We start from the raw sequence: 19,469 nt of genomic DNA on the forward strand, positions 1-19,469 counted from the left end.
CATTATTAGCACAGAGTCCATTTAGACATCTGCGGCAAACTTATGCTAAATGCAAACGCCCCGTTGCCACCAGTGACACCCATTTAGCTGGGAGAGGAGATCTGGGTGACTTCTTTGCTGCTATAGATAGATCAGCCTTGTGAGCACGTGTAGCGCCAAAAAAATAAATAAATCGCCGATGCGGATGTTCTGCAGGCGACTATGAATGAGGCCCAGGGTCTCCAATACATGACAATATTAGAGATCATCCCTTCAGGATTTAGGGGTCTATTTATCAAGCAGTGAAAAGCGTGGAGAAATGGACCAGTGGAGAAGTTGCCCAGAGCAACCAATCAGCTTTGAAGTAGCATTTCTCAAGTACATTCTATAAAGTAATAGGTAGGAGCTGATTGGTTGCTCTGGGCAACTTCTCCACTGGTCCACTTCTCCACACTTTTCACTGCTTGATAAATAGACCTCTTATTCTGTAGATCTCTGAGGTAAATGATTACTGTAGATTAGAGTCCTGTAGCATTGGAACCTATCTTCTTAGCAATCCTCATCCCCATACTCCACGGTATCTGTACGGGCGCCAAGCGTTGCCATGCCTGGCACTGTCAATGTCACGTCAGCTTGGAAAGAAGATTTTGGGGTCTGTTTACTAAGCAGTGTTAGGAGACAGAGTGTAAAGTGATAAGGTGCCAGCCAATCAGCTCCCAACTGTCATTTTTCAAACACAGCCTGTGAGATGGCAGTTAGGAGCTGATTGGCTGGTACCTTATCACTTTTCACTCTGTCGCCTAACACTGCTTAGTAAATAGACCCCCTAGTTTTATTAGAAAGCTTGTCCAGATGTGTCCGATCAGGGCCCTCTTATCTCGCTGACGGGCTGTTATTATTACCCAGTCTTGCTGTATTACGGTTTAGTTCCCAAATGTAAATCGCAGCAGTATATGCTGATGGTAGATGAGCATATGTTAATAAATAAATCAGGCTCTAGATTGGTTTTAGTTAAAAAAATTAAAATAAATAAAATTAGTGTCATCAACATTAGGTGACTGTTGCATGGCCAAATCGGCCCCCCCGAGAGCTGAATCGCGTCAACACGGTACTCCGGAAGTATGAGACTGGTCGTGCAGATAAGCCATAACGGCAGAAGTGTAATCCGTGTGACCAGAAGCCTCTCACACCTGGATCTTGCTCAGCATATTCCACCTTAACCTCCACTTTTATTAAAAACACAAAAAGAAACACGTTTCTAAGCAGCTATATAACAGAACTGTGCGATGTCTTACTACACAGAAACACACAAACGTGCTGCGCTGTGACTGGAAGCATTTACTGTACCTGTCCGATGCCATCATCCCATCCTTTGATCACCTCCTGCCGTCCTAACCTGAATTTAAAGGTCTTATTTCTGTCCCTGGATGAATCGAACTTCTTTCCGTTCTGCAGCATTCCTGTAAGAAACATTTATAAGGTAAGAAAACAGCGCGGCCAGTCTTTACGTTTCAGAGCAAACATATCAGGCAGCGCCCACAGATGGCATCTAAAAACTATTTTTGTGATGGGCAACATATTATTGGAAACATTACAGGTTATTTAAGAACGACAGGGACTATGTACTAAGACTTGGAGGGAGATGAAGTGGACAGAGATAAAGTACCAGCCAATCAGCTCCTGTCATTTTTTTTTTTATTTCAAACGATTGGTTGGTACCCCAACTCCACCCACTTTATCTATCTCTCTCTCTCGAAGGCTTAGTACATAGACCCCACAGTTACATGGTTCATGCCCCAGTGATTTCCTTTGCTCCTAATGAATTGATCAGCTGCGTTCTCAGGGGTATCTGGACTGCCCTCACTGTATGTGACACCAACTACAACACTTATCTCTGTGTTATACGCAGCAGAGAATCGTGGTGCTACTGTCTGTGTTTAGAAACTTATGGCGACAGCAAGACCAATGGCAGCGCTTCATGGTGGCTGTTTATCTGCAGCTTTTAACATTGTGTATATTTTGCATCAAACTTTTCTTCATTTTGAATATATCATATGGGAAATATCCATGGTTACGCTGCCTGAATTCACCCTACAAAAGTCTGAGCTGTGGCACTGCGGTGATACTGGGAACGGAATCAGTATGATTTACCGCCGGCCATGCGATTCTCATCCCATCAGCGGCAGCCCGGCAGAGGTGAACATCCCAATCATCCGTTTTGGTAAGTATCGCTAACCTTACTCCCCCCCTAACCCTCCCTTAGGGGTGCCTAACCCTAACCTCCCCCAAGTGCCTAACCCTAACCTCCCTCTAAGTGCCTAAACCTAACCCCCCATTCCCCGCAGCCTAACCCTAAGTCTCCCGGGGGGTTGCCTAACCCTAACCTCCCCTGGGGGTGCCTAACCCTAACCCCTCCTTCCCCTAGCCTAACCCCCACGCGCTTGGGGAATGGCTAACCCTAAGTCCCCCCCCGGGAGCCCCTAACCTCCCACCCCCCAAGGCCTGTCCGCACCCGGCATTCCTTCGATTGGTATGCTGGGTGTCGGGCTCCCGGCGTAGGTCTGACAAGCGTCAGGATTTCGACGCCTGTCATTAGTACCTTGCAGGGATTACACAGTCGGAAAGCCGGCGGTCGGGATTTCGTCCGTCAGTTTCCCGACTGCTTACCCTGGGAACGGGGTGAGGATATATAGGAGTCTATTCACTAAGCCTTGGAAAGAGATAAAATGGAGGAAGATAAGTGCTAGCCAATCAGCTCCTAATTCCAGTTTACAGGCTGTGTTTGAAAAAATTACAAATAGGATCTGATTGGCTGGCACCTGTCTTTCTCCATTTTATCTCTCTCTCCAAGGCTTAGTGAATAGACCCCGTAGACCGAGCAGTGATGGAGTGTCTGGGCACAATGAATCAATATGCCCTTTTTTGTAGAACAAGGTGGCTGCATCACATTTTCACTGGCTGGTAGATTTACGCCGGAAGACATTGCCGTATCCATCACTGCGGCTATGTCAGATTTTCCGTCTCCTCTGGCTCCTATCACTCTGCCCCAATGGCACGGCTCTGAGGGACAGCAGCTCAGATAGACAGATTGCCTTCTTCCTCTCATTACAGACGGCGAGTTTGGCAGTGCTTCCTGGGAGGCGAGCCAGGCATCTTCCTGAATAACAGACGATGAACTTTCCATCCAGGAAGTTCACCAAAACAACCCACAGTACAGTAACCGGGGGCTACCGAGCTGCGTACTATCTGAGCTACTAACTTATTCTCTTCTCTCTGATCAGATCAGCGGCTATACACCAGTTTTATTGTCCACAATCTAAGGATAATTACCAGTAAGCTTCCTAAGTTTGTTTGCATTTAAAATGATCAAAGACCATAAAAAAATAATTCAAAAAATCAAGATTATGCCAGCAGTGACAATAGGTATATAATATAGAGGGAAATCATACTATATCAGAAGTCCCTATAGAATTACGTATCAGCAGTGCCCATATCTAGAAAATACTAAAACATAGGAGCCAACATTTAATAATGATGAAAAAATGGCAGATATGGTTAGAGGCAAAACAAACAATGGAGGTGCTCAAGTTGGTTGACTCGTAATTTACTATAGGGTACCCAAATAGCATCAGGGGGAGAAGTTACCCATAGCAACCAATGAAGCTTCTATCATTTTATAGAATGTAGTTATCAGCTTCTATCTGTCATTTCAAAGACTGTGCTAGATAGAGGGCAGCAGCGATTGGCTGCTTTGGGACCCTCCCCTCTTACTCCCTCCCCTCTTACTCTCTCTCTACAAGGTTTGATACATCCCTCTCACCGCCTCATTGATTCCTCATAAATGCCAGTGTTCCTAGGGCCTGATTCAGCAAGGATCGCTATTCTGCTAATACGCACACACCGCAGATGCTAATAACAGCGGTGAAAGCAAATGTTTGCAATCGCATTGCAATCACAGCCTAACACAAGGACGCCCACTTCCCCATACTCATATCCGTATACTTATGCAACAAAGTGAAATAATTGGTAACATCAGACCCATACGCACAGTTAAGGCATACTTACCAACTGTCCCGCATCCAGCAGGACAGTCCTGTTTTTCTGGGACTGTCCCGCTATCCCACCCGCAGACCACAGTGTCCCGCGGTGGGGAGGGGGGGTTGGGGAGAGCACAAACCGCAGCGGGTGTGCAGGAGAACAGATGCCTTGCGCATGCGCACGGCATCTGTTCTTATGTGCACGGACTGCCTGGGGGCTGCCCAGCATCTCGGAGAGTGCTGGGCACGCCCCCAAAGTGACGAAAGCGGGGGAAGCCGCACCATTTTCCATGGACTCCGCCCCTTTTGCATAGGCCACACCCCCTTTTTGGTCACGCTTCCCCCCTGTCCCTCCTTGAGATATTCAAATGTTGGGAGGTATGGTTAAGGCAGGTCAGACCTCACTCAGGAATTGCTAACTTCAGCGCACGCTATAAGGCCTCAGGCTGCGTATGGTATTGCAGAGGATAATGTATGCACGCCCCTGTAACTGCGTCCCAACGCACTGGCACGCCTGCATTCGCCCGACCACCACCCCCGTTACCACCCAGAAACGGCACTTCCTGTCATGCGCTGTGCTCTGGGTCTGCGTAGTCTCTGCAGACAAAGGGCCTGATTCAGAGCTGGACGCTCTTTAAGAGCGCTCGGTCTGAATCAGGGCGTTTTTTGTTTTTTTTGTTGCTACCTCCTGGCCGCTCGCTAAGCTGTGGGTGACCACCCACAGCTTTTGCGAGCGGCCAGGTGATGGTCGCGATCATCAGGGCTTGCGACGAGACCCTTGTGGTAGGGTCTCATCCATCGCAAGCCCCAGACAGCTTCGTTCTCGAACAGAGCAGGCAGCTCTCCACTGACATCACTGGTGATGTCAGTGGTGCCTCCCACAAACGGCAGGCGTTCCTTCGGGAACGCCTCCGTTTGTGTAGCCAGCCCCTCTCACCGCCTACAAAACGGGGCGAGCTATCGATCAACATCAACAGCCGCCCTTTTTGTAGTGAGTCCTGGAGCGAGAGAATTTCTCTCGCGCTCCGGGGCTTGAGTATGCGCGCCGCGCGTGCGCAGTACCCCACTATCGACCCGCTTGCGAGCGCTTTGTGGTCGCGAGCGGGTCTGAATCAGGCCCACAGTTCCCATCGCAATAGCTAGTACGCGCACAGTGAAGAATACGCATGCGCAATGCAAGTTAATCGACCGATTGCGTGCGTCTTTGCAACTGCGAATCAGGACCTTAGGACGGATAGGCTGCACTGTCAGGAATATTAGGTTCGGTGCAGAAATAGTGAAAGATTATGCTAAGATTCCTGCATAACAATTTTTATACCGCTATAATTTTATCTTTATGAGAGTGACGGCCAAGAGACCTAATGCACAAACTCACATAATACATCTCTCTCTCCATCCATCTCTGTAGCTCTGCTTTGTCTCATCTCAGGGGGGAAGTGCATTAACTAATAAGGTGTCCTGTCTCAACAGACGCCGTGGTGATGGATGAGCAATAAGACAGCTCCCCCCGTGTAAGAGTCACCACATCGGGTACATGTCTGATGCACTACTCACAGCTGGCACCAGGCAGACGCCCACAGTCACCATAGTATGCTGGGCTCACTCCATGCCCGGCCTTTATTGGAAATGACAAGTAAATGGAGGTCTGGATTCTGTCCCGTGGTGCTCTCGGCTCACACAAAGGTTAGCACATGGAGGTGTGTTTGTCCTAGGAGCTTGTAAATATTATGCTGGGTAGGACAGGAGTTCATTTAGGGATTGTGAAATGACTTACAATATAGGTGAAACATCATCCTTAGCAGATTATTGGGACCTTGGTGTAGGTGGGTGTCATGAAATGTGCCAGATCAGCCGCTCTCCCTCACCCTAAAAAATAAAACAATCGCTGCCACCACCAGTGCAATTGCCTGGAAGGGTTACCCTTAAAGAAGTGAAGTCAATAGCTATCAGGGCTTACTGGCACTTGTAGTTCCACAATGGTACTTTATATATTTTGGACTGTACACTACCACTTTGTCCTCACTACCCAAGAGGTGCCAAGAAGAGCCCCTAGAGGAGATACATGACAAATTGGCTATTCAGCATGTTCCAAATTTATGGAAAGTGTGTACAATATTTGAGGTATATTTTATGGATGAGATGAACCAGATTGGATTCAGAACTTGGGCGGGGCTTGTCTAGCCTTCTAAAGAGCAACCAATCAGATTCTAGCTAACATTTTATAGACTTTGCTAGATAAATCATAGCTAGAACCTTATTGGTTGTTAATTTCAAGTAAGTGGGGCCTTTTAGCTATTTGGAACTCTTAGAAATGTGCCTGACATGGGGCCCGACTATAATTACTTCATGGTTTTAATTAATGCTATTAGAATAGAGGGATAAACAGTAATGTGAGTGGTCATTACATGCTTGATCAGGGCTAGGAACATTTTCCAGAATATTTCCAGCGATTCCGCCATATATGGATAAAACGTACACAATGGCAGGCATTAGTACACCGAGTTGAACTCTAGCTTATATAGCTATCTGAAGCCTTGCTATAAAAATAAAAAGGTGCCAGCACACAGTAATTGCAAAACAATTTATTAAGAAAAACAAACTATCACATAATCACCTGTTTATACGGAGAGAAGGGCAGTAGTTCAACGACCCTTCCGGACATTTTGTTTTGCATGTGTGCTGGCACCTTGTTTATCGAGGCTTGATCAGCAATTCCCTTATTTGACGTGCGCCCTTCACACAGTATAGTTTGTGCTTTCTGTTCTCCTGTGATTCTGTTTATATATAATATTCTTGTTAATACAGGGATATCACAATTGCGGGATAAGCGGAAGAAGACGCATCAAAGAAATCTCCAGCTGATTAAATGCCGGGAGAATTTGGATCAATAAAACCATAAAATGTACACACTATCGACTGATATAAAGCAGAGTTTGGGCACTTATTCCCCCCTCCCCCTGTCCTGGATGCTGAATAGCTGGAAAGATCATTAAGGCAGCAATAGATCACTTAGATATAGAGCTCTTTGGGGTTTATAGTAGATATGCATCGAAACGCGTCACATGCTTTCCACAGAGCTATCAAACTGACTAACAAATGTGTCCCCATACGCCTGGCCTCAATACGCTCTACGGCGTGAGAAGCCTAGCGCGAGTGAGCGAGTGAGACTCTGCTTGCGCCTTGCATCTTTTCAGCTCGAAAATGCGGCTTTGTCGCAATGCAATGTGACTAAGATACCAGGAGACTGCTCCAATTAACTAATGTGATATGCGACACTTGTATATCCGCGTGCGTCTGAGTCTGCAAACGAAGCACAACATAACTTGCCGTGGGAAATAAAACGCAGACGCATCGTAGTGCTTCGTATACAGATTCAGACTCAGTCGCGCACGGATATACATGTGTCGCATATCACATTAATCAGTGCAGTCTCCTGGTGCATCGTAGTCGCATCATATTGCACACAGGTGAAAAAGACACTCGGAGCAAGCAGGGTCACATGGGACATTACTCGCCAAGCGCAGATTTTCTTTGATGGTTCTAGTCTCTTAGGGGTCTATTTACTAAGCAGTGTTAGGAGACAGAGTGAAAAGTAATAAGAAAGTGATAAGGTGCCAGCCAATCGGCTCCCAACTGCTATCTCACAGGTTGTGTTTGAAAAATTACAGTTGGGAGCTGATTGGCTGGCACCTTATCACTTTCTTATCACTTTTCACTCTGTCTCCTGACACTGCTTAGTAAATAGACCCCTTAATGTTGATACAACAACATATTCAAACATGTAGCATGTGGGATGGAACAGTGGGCCTGATATAGAGATATTGACACATTTGGCCAATGCTTTAATTACAGCGCATGTGTCTAAGTCGCACAGCGCATGCGTCCCGTTGCCTCCGAGATGTCGCTCAAAGAGAGGATTTAGGGCCTGATTCAGAGGCGCTCGCTATTTGCGAGCGCTCACTCTGAATCAGGGCGGAGTTTTTCTTTTAAAAAAAATTCGCCGCCAGGCCGCTCTCATAGCTGTGGGTGACCACTCACAGCTTCTGCGAGCGGCCTGGCGATGGTCGCCATTATCGCGACCATCGGGCTTGCGACGAGACCTTTGTGGTAGGGTCTCGGTTCCCGCAAGCCAGAGTGAACTTCTTGCTCTAATAGAGCAGGAAGTTCACTACTGACATCATGAATGATGTCAGTAGGGCCGCCCCCAAGCGGCAGGCGTTCCAGCCACCCCCCCCCCCGCCTACAAAACGGGGCGAGCTGTTGATTAACATCGACAGCCACCCCGTTTTGTAGCGAGCCCCGGAGCTAGTGAAGTTCTCACTCGCTCCGGGGCTTGCGCATACCGCGCGTACGCACTGGCCGACCATCGACCCGCTTGCGAGCGATGTGCGCTCGCGAGCAGGTCTGAATCAGGACCTTAGACGCAGAGTGATTGACAGTTAGAGAAACGTGGGTGTGTCGCAACCGTTTTATATAGTGGTGTCAGATGCAGCGACTGTGTCTTTGTACGCAGTTTCACTGGTGCCGGCGCCTTAGTCCCGTCACCCATTCTGAGAAACCATAGGGTTACTTAGAAGGCAGATGATTGACTGTTCTGCGACCAACGCTGCGCCTTTTAACGCAGGTGCTGCGACTTTTTACGCAGATGCTTGGATTTGCAAACTCCTCCTGGCGGCTGCAACATTTGCATATATTCAAATAGCGGCTGCTTACAAAGACACGGTCGTGACGGGATTAGCGTTTACACTGAATCAGGCCCTATGTGCTGAGCCTCATCCCTCAGTGGGGGGGTCACTGGTTCCTGGTAAATTGTGAAGGCCACATACCGATGAATATTGGCTCAGTCATTAAATGTATTATTTATTAACAGTTTCTTATATAGCGAAGCATATTCCGTTGCGCTTTTTTGAAACAACATTAAATCGAACAAGACTGGGTTGTAAGAGACAGACATAAATGTAAGAGGGCCCTGCTCGCAAGCTTACAATCTATAGGATTGATGTCTCTGTTTTAAAGACAAGTGCAACTGTATGTAATTTAAAAAAATGCAATATATTTTCATAGATCTTTAGTACATAGTAACAAGTTTAAACAATGTTTTTTTTAATAAAGAAATCGGCAAACGGAAAAAAAAAGAAAAAAATTTACAAAAAGTATAAGATAAGATAAATATAGCCTGTGGGATTACTGCCCCGTACTGTTATCATGACAGATACAATAACACAGTGGGATGACATCGCCACCACCAAATGTCTCAGGTCCTGTAGCTAATCAGGATCACAGCTGCCTTGGCAGTGATGAGTGAGACCACCATGACACGTGCCGTTATCTACAGGACGGCAGCAGCAGCAGCAATTACTGCGACAAAGCAAAAACGTTTATTTACATTTCCGACTGGTTACACCAGAAATAACGTGATAAATCTATATAGCGCCATTATCCACGCCACTTGGTTTTATTCTGCATGCATTTACCATATTGGCAGGCTCTATATAAGGTTTTATTGTTTCTAACTAACATTACACAAGTTAAAAGGCAATCGTAACTCATGGTAAGCCAGCCCCTGGCACGCCACATTGGAAAATGGTGCTGTCTGATGCTTTAACAGTGGGCTCATAATAGCTGTGGATATTCACTGTTTAGAGGTCAACAAATAAAAAAAGTGCTAGGGGTCATCTCTACACTGGTTGTTATAGCAGCCTCCGGCACGTCCCCTTCAGCTGGGTACACACTGGCCGATATATCGGCCGATCAATTCATCGGCCAATATATCGTGCCCCCGTTGGCCAGTGTGTACAGACGATATGTCTATGGACAACGTCGTTTACAGACATATCGTGCCGGGCTGAGGGGCAAACAGCGCCCCCCTCCCCAGCGCCGCAAATGGGGTTTTCCCCCCAAAGGGGGCGTGGCCACACAGTCCGCGATTAGGCCACGCCCCCTGTCGCCGGGACCCGCTGCAGCACAGATGATGGTCGTTCAGTGTGTATGAACGACCATCATCTGCAGATATATCTTTCAGGTGTGTACCCACCTTTACAGTAAGGCCAGCGGCTGCTTAGTTGCTTGGTAGAGTTATCAATTTGACCCCCTTGAGACCAGGAAATAATAAGTAAAATTTTAGAGTGACACCTACAAAATATGGAAGGCGAGTGAGTGGGGGCAGCCATTTTGTGTGCTGAGCCAATAATCATGAGAACTGAATCCAGCAATTTACTAAATAAAAAACCTCAGCTACAACAGTGATCACAGAAGCGTGTGCCCCGTGACAATTGGAAAATGATTACATTATTTATATAATCACTCCCCTATTTACTACACTGACGCTAATGCAGCACCACACGTGGCCGGCTGCAATGTGACAGAGGCTGCCGGAACAGCTGAGAGAAAGGCGTCACTTGAATTCTCTCCTTCTCTGACAGACTGAGCACTGACCTCCCAGCTGCTGCACTCATCCATCAATCTGAGCCGGCCTGCGGGTCACAGTGCTGGGTGTAAAAATGCTGATAGTGAAAATCCCAATGCAACATGTGCTTCTCAGGGGAAGGCCAGTTTTGACATCCATGGCTTTGTAATGAGCGTTTGTAAAATTGCAGTAATTAAATAAAATACAGAAAAATCCCCCCAAAGAAAATCTATTTTCTAATAAGGAATCAGGGGAACTTTTCTCCCATGCAGTGAACTCAGGAGATCATTCAGACCCGCTCGCTAGATGCATACGCTCGCTCCCAGTTTTGTCGACATTCCAATCATCATTGTGTACGGTCAATGTCGACATTATGAATGACAAAATATACCCAATTCGCATACACCTAGCACAATACACAGGTGATGCAAGATAACAGCTGCGGGTTACGGCCATTTGTCTGGCTAGAACCTGCTACCTAGTCATTTTAAAGCCTTTGGCCCTCATTCAGAGCCGTTCGCTATTTGTGGTCGCTCGTTTAAAAACAAGGGGTGGCTATTCAAATGATCCGTACGCACATTGCAGTCTGTTCACACCTCTAAGTCTGAACGAGCGAGCAAAACATACGCTCGTTTATTTGTTAAAAACGCCCCCTGGCCGCTCGCATCCTACGTCATGTCCGCTATTTATTAGATTAATCGAGTACATCGACCAGCGTATGAACTGCTCGCTATTCTTGTGGTTGGTGTTTGCTACCACAAATTTGCGAGCAGTTCTGGCTATAAAATAACCCAGTGACGTGGTCACTGACGCTGCTGTTTTAAATATGCACACCCATAAAACGCCCGTTTTGACCTTTAAGCACGCCTGCGTTCGGATCTCCACTCCCCATTTTCAAGCACCTTCCCCTGTTACCACCCACATACGCCTCATTCTGTCACTCAAAATAGCAGGCACTCGCTATATTGCGTACCAACGATTTTCGGCCGCACTGACTGGTTCGCGCATGCGTACTAAAAACCGTACGCATGCGCAGATGTGCAAACATCGCTCGGAACGAGCGTACTGCCGCTAACGAGCGGCTCTGAATGAGGGCCTTTATTCCCAAAGACGAATACACCTTTTAATAAATATATGTTCCCATTTCAGGTCTGGAATCACAACCCTGACGTAACACATGCCGCAGTCTCCGCTTCCCAGCGGTGCCCGGCCTTTTACCCAGGTTTCAGAATAACAAGCCATCAGGCTTTGCCCCGCAGCAGCGCACTCACGCTGCCTCCTTCAATAGTGGATGGCGGAGAGTGGGACATGGTAACCGTGTAACCAGCCAGGTATAATTAGCCAGCGTGGCCCACTCTTGTACTCTGGGGAGACGGAGGGGGGTCATTCGGAGTTGTTCTGAGAATAATTAGGTACGCAGCCGGCTCGGAACAGCAGGACCGAACAATGAAATCAGAAGCTTTTGTCCCAATTTCTTACAGTGAGCGACTTCACACCAACATCTCATTTTGCTTTGTGTTTTTTTTTCTTTCTTCCTTTCCCATTTCTGGTGTAAGAAATAAGCAGTTATGCTAATTGTACTGTAAAGTGAAGCAGTAATGGAGTATAGAACACTTCACAGAACAACGGAGAACACTCTGGAGCTTTTTAGTTTGACATTCCAGAAGACAAGCCTTTTGTTGCGCGCCCACAAGGGTTTTAGCAGTTGGCACATGTAAGTCTGTCAATTGAATATAAATGATGTACTTTGGATACGGTTTGCACTTTGGTCCTACGCAGCGTTACTTTTCATGACCCTTGGTCGTGTTTTTTTTTTTCTCTCTCTCTTTTTTTTTGTTTTAATGGGAATAAGACAGATCCTATTTTCCAGACATATTTTCCCTCAGAATTACATTTATTGGCCTGTCGTCCCTTCCCGCAGCTTTTAAATAAATTGCGCTTTCTTTCCAGATTCCCCTCTGTGCTTTTCAGCCATGTGTTTATATCACCAGGCAGAGTGGTTTACTTTCATTTGCCTTGGCATAGGATAGGAAGCTGCTATCTGGAAGCCACGGAACCCAATCTCAATTCAGTGGTCGCGTGCCATATCCCATGCTGGGGAGGATAAACAGGCCCAGAAGAAAGCCAGAGAGTGGAGGAATTTATCCAAGCCCAACCAAAAAAGAAATAAAAATGGAGTTTTAGGCTTTTGGACAACCTTTTTAGTCCATCCCCTCCCTTGTTTAGCAAATATGGGGATGTCACCGAAACCCCACTGTGTTACCTTAATTAGGAAGCTGGCTGGCACCGTGGCTCTCAGAGCTGGTGGACTCTTCCAGCTATGGTATCAATGGTTCTCTATAGAAGTTTTATGGTCAGTTCATAGGACGTGAGCCAACACTGGGGTTCCCCTACTTTCCATACATTGGATGAATGTTGATGTAGGAGGGGCTATCCAAATGTGGACCATGGGCCTGATTCAGACCCGAACGCTAAGTTGCAATCGCTCGCTCTGAGCGATGGTCGCCCGTCTGCGCATGCGTATAAGTCGCAGTGCGCGTGTGCAAACTAGTACGAGCGATCGGATTTTGCTCGCTCGCCCTGAAAAGACTGCCCAGTGGAATGAGTGACAGCGCCGTTTGTGGGCGGTAACAGGGGAAGGTGCTTGTGAACGGGGGAGTGGTACTGCGAACGCAGGCGTGTCTGACCGTCAGAATGGAGTTTAATGGGGGTGCATAATTAGCAAAGTAGCGTCACTGAACACGTCACTTGGTTGTTTTTTACCCTGAACTGCTCGCAGTTCTTGCGGGAGGGTAAGGTCTACCTCAAGCGCTGCGAGCAGCTCCGATGGCTCTCGATGTTACCGATTAATCCTTCAAATACCAGAGATGACGTGTGTTGAGAATGGCAAGGGGGCGCTTATTGCTGGGGCTCACTAAAACATAGAGGGTGTCCTTATGAGACGCAGTGCGAGCGCTTAATTTAAATATCCGGCCATTATTGCCAGCGAGCGGCCGCGATTTGCGAGCGTGTCTGAATCAGGCCCTAAATCTCCCCTCGCCCTGTTCATAATCAACCTGGGCAACTTCAAACCAAACAGTGAGGATGGCAGTTAATGTGGTTCCCCTATTTGAATTTTGGACGGCGCTGCAGCCCCACCTCTGGACCCCCCGCTGGTCGTCAGTAGGTATTCCTGCTTCTGACAGTGGTGTCGTGTACTGTAGCGTCCGCATTCATCGTGCCTGTGCGTTATGTGCCGATATGAACCGGTACACAGCTGAACAACGCGGATTTATTGTCCAGACGTACTGAAAAACTGAGTTGATGAAGGCGTGCCAAAGACAATTTATTGAACAGTTTGGAGTTCAGAAACCAGCGGCAAAATTCACCATTCAATATCTGGTGGAAAAACTTTGGGGCCAGGAGCGAGTGAAACACCCTGTACATTTAATGTCATTTCTAGCTGTAACAGGAGTTAAAAAGTAAAAAACAGAAAATAAAACCCCAGGGAAACAACACACAGAGCGTACGTATTTATAGCCTACGCTTTATTACACAGACAACAATAATCAGTACAGATCTACTTCGACTTAGTGGAATAGATAAACATAGCTTGGTAATAATGCGTCCCGCACCAAATGTGGTCAGATGTAATGTCATTCCTCAGCTGCTGTGATTCACATTAATAAAATAGGCATCACTGCGACTGGCTGATCTACACAGATGAAAAATAGCAACGTGAAAAGTCTTGTAAGCAACCGAACCAGCGGGATTCCTGTATTGTTCTATAGCTGTTATGTTCTGTACTTTGCCATTTGTGCTGGAATTGTAAGGTGCCGTAGTGCTCCGCATTGCTGGGAGCGTGGATTCAAAGATCTACAGTATAGTAATTAGATAGACAGTCAAAAGATCGACACCAACTGGTAGACAGGCAACAGGTTAACAGGTACAAAAGGTCAACATGGATGAAGATTGGCAAGTACAAAAGGTTGTCATGGTCAAAATGGCAACATTGGCATGGTCAACAAAAAAATGGTCGACACATTTTTTTTTTCCTAACCCTAATCTTCACCCTAACCTATCTTCCCTCCTGGTGCCTAACCCTAACAGTCGTGGGTAAGTGCTTAACCATAATCGTCCCTTCTACAGCTTAATGCTAACCCTCCAGTAAGTGCCTAACCCTAATCAACAAAACAAAAAAAATGTGTCAACCATTTTTGTGTTAACAATCCCAGCGTCGACCTTTTATACATGTCAATCTTCATCCATGTCGACATTTTATACCTGTCGACCTATTGCCTATCTACCTAGACACTGTCAACCTTTTTATTGTAGACCTATTGAGTGGTACCCCATTGCTGGACAGTAGGGAAAATAGGGGCTGTATAAAATAGGTACATATAAGGTGAAAACAAAGGCCCTCATTCAGAGCCGTACGCTCTGAGCAGAGCGCACGCTCTGAATGAGGGCCGGCCTCCATGAAAATGGAGCGTCCTCCTGGACGCTCGTATAGCTGTGGGTGACCACCCACAGGCTATACGAGCGTGCAGTTTGATGGCCGCGATGGTCGTGACCATCGCGACCATCGAAACTGCGACCCGGAGCCTGCGGTTGAGGTTTTCAACCGCAAGCTCCGGAGTGATTTTGGCTCTATCAGAGCCAAAATCACTCCCACTGACATAACTAGTGATGTCAGTGGGCCGGCTTCTGACGGGAGGCGTTCCCATGGGAACGCCCCCGTCAGGGAGGCACGCCCCCGGCACGCCTACCAAAGGGGGCGTGCTGTCAATCAACATCGACAGCACGCCCCCTTTGATCAGACACAACGAGCGAAGGACTTTCCTTCGCTCGTCGCGTCTGGCGCATGCGCACGACGGAGCTCGCGAGTGGGTCTGAATCAGGCCCAAAGAGTTGTCCTAGCTCCTGAAAGAGCGAACGACCTGATGAATTTCCACAGCCCTGATCATAATCCCCAATGAAGCTAGAAAACACCTATTCAACTACGCAAATCCTGTATCGGGGTGTTCACGAAGAACAAAATTGTCAATACTTCTCCGCAAAGCCTTCTGGGCCTGATTCTGAGTTGTATGCATTGCCGATGTCGGACGCCGTGGAGCCATGTTTTTATACTGCGCATGCCACTAAGTCGCACCGAGTATGAGTCCCAATTATTAGTGCACAGTACTGAGTCAGGCGCACAGTGTCTGAAATGTTTCTGAGAAATTTATTGGGGCGGGATGCGATGCGTCCCGCCACCCTTCGCATGCATGCCAGCGTTAGCAACGCCTTGTATGCATGAAGAACACCACGAAGGACAGCTCTCTCCATAAGAGCGTCCCTTTGCGATGGAGGGACTTCCGTGTCTATGACCCAGAAGCCCCTCTGGCGGCCTTCTGCGCATGCGCAGAAGTACGCGTGTGCCATGGGGGCTGCTGGGAGGGATCCGATTGGATGCCGCTCACAGCAGTCTCCCAATGGAAGCCCATAGGCTTCTATAGGGTAACGCCAATCAGGACATGGCGCTACCTACCGAAACCAACCCGCGGAGTGCATCACATTCCGGGGCTTGGTTCCTATGAGAAATGCGGTCAAACCTGCATTTTCGGGGTTTGACCGCAGTTTTCCCTGTGATGCCTCCCGCCCATTAGGTATTCTCTGGCAGTGAAAATGGTTTCATACAAAGACGCTTCATTGCTCACAGTGCATGCCATACTCAGACAGAGAATCTGCACCTAGCTTTGTAGAGACATTAACATAAAGTCGCAGACAATGAGCCAATAGGATCAACTTCCATTGCCATTATTTTTATTCTCCAGTCTTTTCAAAGATCAAAGACTCCAGTATAAAACAAATACCGTTTCTATTGTCTGAGCAATTCTGACTCTGAGAACAATGGACATCATGGGTTACTGTTCCTTTATAATATTGTAAACGGCTGCAAATCTGCAATCTAGGTGTTTCCTCTGTAAACCACTTTCCATAAAAGCACACAAAGCCGTGTATGTAGCTCTTTATTACTCCAGATTGCATCTGAATCCAGTGCTGCCAGGTATCGCTACCTATCTATTATCCAAGGTCGCAGAGAGAACACGGGGCCCGCTCTATGTACAATGCCCTACCCTGCTGCGTGCACACGCTCCGGCTCTCCTGCGATAAAGGGTCTCGCATTAGATTTATCATACTAATAAGATCACGCTGCAATAGGATTGCACTCGTATATCACAGACGCCACTGGCCCCTGCTGTGAGCTAGATAAGATTTTTTTTATTTTTTTTTTATACAGGTCCAGCTTGGCCCATAAAAGTGGATGATGCAAGCCCTGGAAAATAATAATAAAACACAATAATAAAAAAGGGACATTATAACACTATAATGTTTATGCAATGTGACCAGTTATTTATATAGTGACTGGGTATTTATAATTGGGAACAATAACCGTAATAAAACAAGACTAGGTACTAGAGGATCCTGCTCTCTGCCACATATTGGTCACACTGCAATGGGAGAACGTTCTTTGGGCTGAGGGCCAGCTTCAGAGATGGACGCTAAACGGGCGCAGCTCCTGTGCGAAAATACCTAAAATGCAGCAGGAGGCGTCTGTAATAGGAAATCGCTCAGTGCCGGCTTTGGTGACTCGCTGATGTTCGTCCCAGGATGTAATATCGGATGATCTCAGTGAAAACATCGGTCATCTATGTAACCCTCTGGTAGCTCTGGATGACCAGTGTTTTCACGCTGCCAGGGACGGTGAAGCTGCCAGTGGCTTCAGCACACCCAGAAAACAGGTCCGACACGCTCCCGCTTTCTGGGACGCTGTCCCAAAACAGTTGCAGCATGTCGGCGTCGCAGTCATCTCTGCATATGCGCGCTACAGATCCTGCGCTTGGGCAGATTGGGTTTAATTACATCTTTAAATTAGGCCCTCTATGACCTGGTCATAAAGTAACGTCCATTTGGGGGTCATGGGTTTGGTTATATGAGCTGAACCCTACATTCTATTATAGAATACTGACATATACACGTTTAAGTGTACTGTACACAATAGACTGTGAGCCCTCAGGGCCAGGGTCCGCTTCCTTCGTCCTCTTCTCATAGCACTATCCCTGTCACCAGGGCGCACGTTTCCCCATCTCCATTATACCCACCAGTGACTCTGACCCTGTCTGTCCTCCTACTATGGGCTCATTGAGGGGTAGATGTACTAAGCCTTGGAGAGAGATAAAGTACCAACCAATCAGCTCCTAACTGTCACTTTACAGGCTGTGGGGTTAATTTATCAAGCAGTGAAAAGTGTGGAGAAGTGGACCAGTGGAGAAGTTGCCCATAGCAACCAATCAGCTTTGAAGAAGCATTTATCAAATACATTCTATAACATGATAGTCAGATGCTGATTGGTTGCTATGGGCAACCTCTCCACTGGTCCACATATCCACACTTTTCACTGCTTGATACCATAACCCCACAGTTTGAAAAATGACAGTTAGGAGCTAATTGGTTGGTACTTTATAATTTTCCAAGGCTTAGTACATAAGGCCTGATTCAGACCCGCTCACAAGCGCTATGCGCTCGCAAACGGGTCGATGTTAGGCCACTGCGCATGCGCACGCCGGCTCCGACGTGCGTATGCGCGAGACCCGGTTAGCAACGGGTGCTCCGTCGCTCCGGGTCTCGCACCAAAAGGGGGCGGCTGTCGATTTTTATCGACAGCTCGCACCATTTTGGAGGCGTGGTGTGGGGGTGGCTTCACAAACGGAGGCGTTCCCGTGCGAACGCCTGCCGTTTGTGGGCGGCCCCACTGACATCACCAGTGATGTCAGTGGGAGAGCTTCCGGCTCTATTAGAGCCAGAAGCTCTCTGGGGCTTGCGGCCACGAGACCCTACCACAAGGGTCTCGTCGCAAGCCCGATGGTCGCGATGGTCTTGACCATCACGACCATCATCCTGGCCGCTCGCAATAGCTGTGGGTGGTCAACCACAGCTATGCGAGCGGCCGGGAGGCCGCACCAAAAAACCCCCCAAAAAACCCCAAGATTCAGAGCGAGCGCTCTGTCACAGCGTCTGGCTCTGAATCAGCGCCATAGACCACTGTCTCTCTACAAAGCTTAGCACATATACCCTTGAGTGCTATCTGCCCCCCCTTTCCACCATTGTGAACCATCATTAAATATCTAACACAAGCCTTCATGAGTCTGTCAAACCTACTCTCTACCCCTCACATATAGACACAATTGTACTATAATACATAGATAAACAGACGTATTATATATACACATGTATGATAAATATCTACATGGAACCAAATGACAGTTCTACATCTTCGCTGTAAAATGAACCTTAGTCACTACACCAATTTAATGTACTTAGAGATCATTTGGGACCTGGTTCTAAGACACGAACCCAAAGCTGCTAATTAACAGTAAAGCGCTTTTCCTTCCAGCGGGATTAGAATTGCTAATAGAATAAAATATGCCAAGACTTGCAGAGCAGTGTGTGGGTTATAGCTTGAGACAGAACAATGGCACAGGCTGCTCGCGGCTGTCACTCCAGCGTCACGCAGGCCCACATAATTGTTAGTCACTGAGCAAGTAGGTGTTCTGTCATATGGAGGGAGACAAACGTTACAGCCCGTTCAGGGCTCTATACGTAACCCCTTCACTGACGGTTCTGTGCAGCCCAGACAAGAATCTGTGCTTAATTCTTGTTTATGCACCCGTGTCTCTGCTAGCTGTTGCAGAACTACAAGTATCAGCATGGCAGGAGAGCAACAAATGCCTATCTCCTTAGTGTGTAAGGAATGTGTCCGCTACCTCACTCCCACCTCTGTGCTGGTTAAACCATGTTTGCAGAGCGGACTGCCTGCTGTACTGTGCGGCTGCGTATTTGGGGCTGGGGATAATTGGAGAGCATTTTCTCCCCCCCCCCCATACTCTGCATTGTACATAGGTGTAATTTGATAGCCCACTGAAACATCACAATTGCAAGGAAGAAAGGGGTAGAAAATATGTAGGAGAAAACCTGCAGTTCAGGAGTAACAGAAAACATGCGGGTGTCCCCCAGTCCCCTGACGA

At 47.4% G+C, this 19,469-nt stretch overlaps 1 protein-coding gene across 2 annotated transcripts in view; it reads right to left on the reverse strand.

The window, feature by feature from the left end:
* The window catches only part of FKBP1B (FKBP prolyl isomerase 1B), a 111,140-nt gene that overhangs the window by 67,227 nt on the left and 24,444 nt on the right, over positions 1-19,469 (reverse strand). For both annotated transcript variants that reach the window (XM_088467288.1, XM_088467289.1), the window contains exon 3: positions 1,327-1,439. In XM_088467288.1, coding sequence (XP_088323414.1) covers positions 1,327-1,439 — 113 coding nt within the window. The remainder of the gene's footprint in view (positions 1-1,326; positions 1,440-19,469) is intronic.

Source organism: Taudactylus pleione, unplaced genomic scaffold, assembly GCF_031769625.1.
Source record: "Taudactylus pleione unplaced genomic scaffold, aTauple2 ptg000070l, whole genome shotgun sequence".
Lineage (NCBI taxonomy): Eukaryota > Metazoa > Chordata > Amphibia > Anura > Myobatrachidae > Taudactylus > Taudactylus pleione.